We start from the raw sequence: 7,735 nt of genomic DNA, 5'->3' as shown, positions 1-7,735 counted from the left end.
AACTTGATTTGAAAATTAACAAATCAATAAATCTAATCCATATTTGTATTATTCTATCATTCATTGTTAACATCCACAAAGGGACAAGATTAATTAAGGCAAATCTTGATTAAAAAAAAGCCTTCACTTTTTCCTTTTTTAAAAACAGATAGAGAACTTGTTAAATCAAACCTTAAAAGTGTGATTTTCTCTATATAGCTTGATGAAAATGAGGAAAAAAAAAAGCAATATTGTTAGATTTTATAGATTAGTTTTGTTTATACCCTTAAATATCATATACTACATCAGTTTGATCTTGCATTTAAGGCCAAATATGTAATTTCATTGGACTTCTATAGTCATCCCACATCTCAACAAACTTGCTTTTTATTCTTATGAAAATTCGATAAGTTGGCTCTGTATTCCAAGTGTGTAGACATAATAGATTATGGTAACAATTAAAATAATTGATTTTTCTAGTATTATAAATAAAATAAACTATTGTCTTTTTAATTAAGTGTGCACATGACAAATTATATCGGAGATGGATAAAAACCCATGAATCGTCAATCAAGAGACTAGAGAAGACAAAGACCGATAAATTATCGATTAAAAAATTAGAGGGGATACAAATATGACAAGATATAGTTTCTTTAGTTCACATGTGTGTTAAAAACTAAAAAAAAATGATAAATATTTATTGTTCAATTATTTTGGTGGTGCAAATACGATAAATTACAACAAAGATGAATAAAAAACGGGTATATAATTAATAAAGAGATTAGAAAGGAGTTGACTTAGTTAGAAAAACAACTACATTACAAGTTTAGCTTAATTACCTCGAAGATCTTTTACAAGTAACCTTTTAAGTGAAAACCAACATCTAATGTTCATGTCTTGTTGTGTTTTGCAAGTTTGATAAAATACAAGTGAGGTTACGAAACCATTGGCTAGATGATTGATCAAGAGACCTACTTGGAGTTAAACTTAGTTAAGGGATCAAATGATAAAAATAACTAATAATATGAGTTCAATATATCTCCTAGTTGGGAATTGGTAACCTAAATTCTTCATCTTTGTTATAAATGTTGTGTCGATATAACAAACTATGCAAAAACTAAAATGAACCAATAATGACAATAAATAATAGTTTACCTAGAGAATAATAATTAAATCTAGTTAATTAAACGGCTAGCCAATAATCTAATCTACTAAATTGATAATGATAATAAATAATGGTTTACCTGGAGAATAATGATTAAACCTAGTTAATTAAGCGACTAACCAACAATTTGACATAATAAATTGATAATGATCATAAATATGGTTTACTTGTAGAATAATGATTAAACCTAGTTTAATTAAACGGTAAACCAATGATCAAATCTATGAAATTGATTTATTCATTTGTAATGAAGTTCGGTAAATAGGAACCGTTATCCTATAATATGCATGTTATCATACTTTTGGTGTGCATTTGATAAAATAAAGAACGTTAATAGTGTGTTTAACAGTGATTTTAGGAAGTATTTTTAATATTTTTAATATTTAAAAAATAAATATTTTTAAGTGTTAAGAAAACTAAAAATAGTTTTGAGAATCACTATCTCTAAGAAAAACTACTTAATAATGATGAACAAATTATGAGTTAAACTTAAATAGGTAAAATGTACGTATCAAGGAAGGGAGTGTCATGTTTACATTAGCAAAAACTGACTTTCATACTCACAAGTTTGTATAGAACAACTAAAATTTGAAAATTTTGTTTTTAACTTGAAATTTTTGTTTTTATAAGTTACTGAGATTCAACTTTATATTATCAAATATAAAAAAAAAAATTAGGGTAGGCCATTTTAAAAAATTGGTAATTTATCCATAAAATTAATTTAAAAACATTATTCTAAGGTTCTCCATTGCAATTGTGACCTTCAACCATCCAATATAATTCCTTTTGTTCTTCCATAATCACCATGGCTACCAAGACTATTGGTAGAATTTATGAATGAATCAATGACATTACCCCATTATAGTAGGAGCATTGTTGCCATGCACCACCATCTTTTAATTAAGTGACTAAAAGTGTGATAGACATTCTAGATTATGTATAGGTTAATTTCCATGTGTGCTCTTACTTAACATATTTTGATAGAAGAATATGATTCAAACCCAATGAGACTGAGTCAAAGAGTGGATTTGCGTTATTTGGATGGTATATTTCACTTTAGAACTTCTTCTCAAACTAGGTAAAACATCCAGACAATTAAGGAAAAACATAATTATTATAATTTAGAGAATCAGATTTTATAAATTTGGTGTCATTAAAGGCAACGGGAGCTTACTTGTAAAAAAATATATACAAAGAAGAACCCATACACTCTAGCCTTTATCTTCAGTTTCTTGCCATTTCAGCGCCGTGCGATAAGTTGAGAATCCGATATCCTGTCATGTATTCCAGATACGCCATTCACTCTTCAGTTCTCCCCTCTCTATAAATCTCATCTTTGCCTCTCTATAACCCCACAAAACATTTTCTTGGTCATCTGTGTCGAATCCGGTCAATGGTGTCTGCTGTGCAGGAAATGAGTTCTGAGAAGGTGGCAATGAACTCTCCACCCAGAGACAGTGAGGAGAAGGAGGCCATGGAGGAGTCTGGGAGCAATCAAAAACCCAGAACAAGTGCAGAGTCGAATGATCCAGCTCTGGATCTGAAACTCTCTAATGATCATGTGCAGGACCAAGGAGGTGATCGTTCAAAGATTGCAGCACTCCCCGGGAATATTAATGGGCCCAAACAAAATTCTCCAACTGCATCTCAGTCATCGAATGAGGTGGAAATGGATGCAGATCCACCCCATGAAGGGGAGAGAAGGAACTACTACTGTAAGTATTGCAATAAGATGTTTTCTAACTCACAGGCGTTGGGTGGGCACCAAAACGCCCACAAACGCGAGCGAGCTGCGGCCAAAAAGGAGAAGGGATTAGAGGAGGCTGCTCGTGCAGCCATAGAATATCGCCTTTATCCTTTTTCCACCATTTCACCCTACAATAGCCGCTATGGCTCTTTCAGCAGGCCCCTTGGGGTTCAAAGACAGTCCTTGATACATAAGCCCTTCAACTCCGGGCTCCATGGTGGAATTGGATATGGCAGTACTGGAGGAGTTGGAGGGCGGTCTGGATACTCCAATCATAATCGCCAGTTCCCTATCACAAACCGACCAACCCCTATGGTGAACCACAAATATGGGATACAGCAGCCTCGGAATATGAGCAATTACTGGGCTAGGGGCATGTCTGTTGGTGTCGGCGGATATCAACCACCACCACTACCACAGGCTAGACCCTTCAACATTGGTGGATATCAGCCACCACCGCAGCCTAGAGCCTTCAATATTGGTGGATCCACTGCAAATCCCCCTCCTTATGCTTGGCCGATGGGTGCTTCAAGGCCTGCTGATCACAGAATTGCCAGCGCTGATCATCACCCAGGCGGTGGCCTTTTACAGTTTCAGAGACACGAGGCGCAAGGTGGTGTTCTAGCGACCGAGAAACAAAATGCCCCGGCGATTGATTTGACCCTTAGGCTCTGATGCTTTGTGTTGCTTTCCAGTCGATTTGTCCCTGTGTCTTGTTCATATATAAAATATGTATATGGGTTCTAGCTATTATTCTGAGCTAGCTCCTCCTGTGTGTTAACGTAGAATTTGTTGCTTAATTAATTCAATGTTTTTCTTTCAGTCTTGAATCTCCATAGCTAATACATACGAAATGACCAATGGGTTCAATTCAATAAAGAAGTTCGGTTGTTTCAGGTGAATCATTTCTTTTTTTCCGTTCAAGACATGATTAAAAATTAACCAGCATATAGACAGCACAGAAACAATAGATATTACCGATGAATTCATCAAGCAAATCATCTCTATACTTAAATTTAAAAAAAAAAACCTTATAAGATTATGTTTGATTGTAAAAAGATTTAAGAAAAAAATTTAAAAATAAAAATTAAGTTTAAAGTGAATAAATTATTTTAAATTCATTTCATATATTTTTTTTCTTTTTCTTTATATAAATTTTTTAACTAATTTCAATGTAATTTGATTTTATATTTTTTATAAAAAAATCAAATATAGTAAAATTTTACATTTTTCCTTTAATATTTTTAGGGAATCAAACATAACAGAAATGAAACTTTTAATAATTAAATTAATATTTCGTTATAAAAAGGTTGGATTACTCTAATCCAATATTAAATATTTTCAAATTTACTTAAAATTTATTTCTATTATCAGAAAAAAAAAGCATATTTTTTTTCTTTACTTTTTTGCTAAATTTCTCTTGTATGTACGAGATTCTCTAAATCAATAACCTTTAAAAACTTAGTAACAGTGAGTGTGATTAATAACCACATATCACTTTTCCTCTTAAATTAAATTATATATCTGTGAAATTTTATTCCATAAATTATAGAGGAGTGTAATTTAACCAAAAATTCCTTTTCATCCTTTTTTTCCTTTGGGCGTCCACCTTTATAGAAAAAACTTTCTTTCATATATATTATCATTGAAATTGACTCCATATATAAGTTGAATTTAAATTCAGCATCTGAGTTGGATATGGCACATCACACCTAAATGAATGTAAAAAGGAGTGAATTAATAATTGGTTCTTAAAATAGTAATTAAATTTGAGTATAATTTATGCTTATGATTTTTCATAAATTTTTTATAATCTTAGAAAAGAAGTAAAAAAGGTATATAATTAACTTAGGTTGGAACCTTAAAAATGTAATTAGTATTCACTAATTAAGACATTAATTAAGTCAAAACCTTAAAATCAAAGAGAGAGAAATCAAAATTGGAGATTTTGTATAATATATTTAGATATTTTTTTATTATTAAGAATTATTAAGAATTATTAAGAATAAAATAATAAAAATATTCATATGTAACATACCACTTAAAAACTAATTACTAATTGTATCTCTCCTTTTCATTTTTCTGCCATTAATAATTTATAATTACATTAAAAATTAATTAATTTGATGTGTCATTAAAAATTAATTTTATTAAAAACAAACAATATCGCACGTATCTCTATTGTAATTTTTTTAAAATTATTAATTTGAACACCATGACAAAGAAGCCATGTTTGTAAAAATCAACTCAACCAGTTGGGGTGGCACCAGAATAATTAAGGTCCACATTGACTTGCATTCACGTAAGGAAAAAAAATCTAATATCAGAATGATTTTTTTTTTCTATTTTTAAATAAGAAAATGACATTAAGATAGAAAAAATGTTTTCATAAATTGTTTCAAAACCAATTTTTTTAAACTTTGGTCAGTTAAAATATTCACCAATAAAAAATATGGTCACTTTAATAATAAAAAATTATATGCATGGATGTTAACCATTTCTATTAATTAATTTTTGAAAATGAAAATCTTGCTAAAAGAATAATTTCATTTCTCTTGAACGGATAACAAAGATAGTTATTTAAACTTTGTGAGATAGGAGATTGAGAGTGCTATTTGTAAACAGTTGTTTAAAAGAATTAATAAATTAATATTCAAGATAGATTTCAATATTTTGAATGCAAAGCTAAGATATAGAAATTAAGAACATCAACGATATTTTTATTATTAACATTTGGCATTCATTATTTTTTTTCCCTTGTGAATTATTTTGGTCATTATATTAATTTAGGAAATCTACAAAAATTATAATAAAATTTATTTCAAAATTTAAACAATTTAAATAAAATAGGAAAGTAGAAACAACTTACTAGTTGAAACTTTTTTTTTTTTGGTCATTTTTCTTCATCGTTTATTGAAATCAAAATTTCAGTATGAACGGTCAAAAACAATGTTTTTTTTACCCAAAAAAAAAACTTAAAATGCATTTAAAGCTACACATAAGATATGTAAATGAACTTCATTTATTATTAATTCTATTTTATCTATTTTTGGCATCTTATTAAATAAAGTCACAGTTCAGTCAATACTTTTAAGTATAATTAAATTACAAAAAGAAAAAAAGATTTGTAACTACTCGCACTCAATCCTATGGATATTATTTGCTCTAAACCCAAAAAGACCTTCATGACTTAAAAAAAAAAGTATTATTATTATTATTATTTTTATTATTTTAGTTTTTAACCATGAGATAAAATTTGGGACTTTTTTCTTTCTAGAAACAAACATCCTATAGAAATACTAAAGTAGGTTGAAGAGTATGAAACATTTGGAGCGCTGACCCTCGTAAACAGTAGATGAGTTTAAGTTTTGTAAGGAAGGTTTCCAGTTTTTTTTTTTTTTTCCAATGGCCATATTATGGTTTTGCTTTAGAGATACTTCTTATCAAATGATTAAGGTCTTTTTAAGGGTTTTTCTTTAAGGCAATTTCTTTATTTTTGGTTTCACCTTCAATTCAAGAGAAAGAGATATAGATTAAGGTATTATATTGTTGTTTTTTATTTTTTGTTTTTTTCAAATTATGCCTTGAAGGAAAACATTATTAATGTCAAGTTGATGTGAATGTCACCCTTTTATGACAACAACAGTGAAAGTAACCCAAATGGTTGTTGGTTTTACAACTAACTTGAATGTGTCATGAAAATCTATGCCAAGACACTTATTGAAACCCTTAGCAATTAATCTTGCCTTGTATCATGCAAGTGACCCATTAGGATTTCTCCTTACTCAAAATATCCATTTATATCCAATGATGTTTTGTGTGGGATGAGGAGGAATAAGGGTCCAAGTGGAGTTTCTCAAAAGTATATCAAATTCTTCACTCATGGCTTGACACCAATGAGGAAATTTTTTAGGCATGGGAGAGTAATCTTGGTTCAAATGTATAAGGTGTTTATAAGGTGATGGAGTGATAGGTGAGGAAGTCATCCATGCTTTTTGAATTAAAGATATTGATATTATTATGAAATTGGGTAATAATGCTAGTAGGATGATGCAACTTTGGTGAGAAAGAGCGTGGATTGGATGGAGAGGTGGATGAAGAGGAGAGTTGATTTACTTGAGATTGAGAGCCTTCACTTGGAAAGCATGTTGATGAGGTTTATGCACGAATATATAACTATCATACTACATGGTTGCATAGTTCCTTGGTCCACAAGGAAAGTGGGTGAGGATTGGGTTGTTGATGTTAAAAAGGAAAATGATGGAAATAACATCTTTATGAGAAAATTGAAGGTAGAAGGAGTTGATGAGGGATTCAGAGTAGAAGTCCCTTGATTTAAGGGAAGTGAGGAATGTGTGGAAGAGTCGATGCCTAACCATTCAAAACACCCATTCTTTGATTATTCCTTGGTATCCATATGTTAACCAGTCAATTGTTATACCTACCTTAACTTTATTAGTAAAAACCTAATTTTTAAGGTTTAGAGAGGTGTTATACCTTATCATAATACTTTCCCAATAGGTAACATGACCACCAAACCTAGATTTAGTTTCTCTTTTATCCGCATTTTCTTCTCAAAAGTCACACATAGGGTTGTTCTTTCTTATTTTGTTTTCCCTTTAAAAATAAAATAAAAATAAGTGGTAACTCCAAACAAATTTTCAAAAAATCTATTTAAAAAAAAAAAAAAAGAATTTCGCCATTCAAATGGGAATGTATGCAAAAAAAAAATGTGGGTCCACAATATCCTAATTTTTAGCCTAATTCTTCTTTTGATGATCGATTCAACATCTGATAAAAAAGATATAACTTTGTTACATGTCATCTATTCAAAAAGTTTAGTA

General features: G+C 30.0%; 1 protein-coding gene across 1 annotated transcript; it reads left to right on the top strand.

Annotated features, from left to right (window-relative positions):
* The first annotated feature begins 2,537 nt into the window (after positions 1–2,537).
* LOC132254206 (zinc finger protein 8-like) lies at positions 2,538–3,566 on the top strand. The gene has a single exon (XM_059739358.1). It carries the CDS (start codon positions 2,538–2,540, stop codon positions 3,564–3,566), a length of 1,029 nt encoding a protein of 342 aa, XP_059595341.1.
* Positions 3,567–7,735: the final 4,169 nt, after the last annotated feature.

Source organism: Vitis vinifera, chromosome 8, assembly GCF_030704535.1.
Source record: "Vitis vinifera cultivar Pinot Noir 40024 chromosome 8, ASM3070453v1".
Classification (NCBI taxonomy): Eukaryota; Viridiplantae; Streptophyta; class Magnoliopsida; order Vitales; family Vitaceae; genus Vitis; species Vitis vinifera.
Note: the sequence above shows the minus strand (reverse complement) of the source record. Positions and strands in the feature narration are given on the sequence as shown.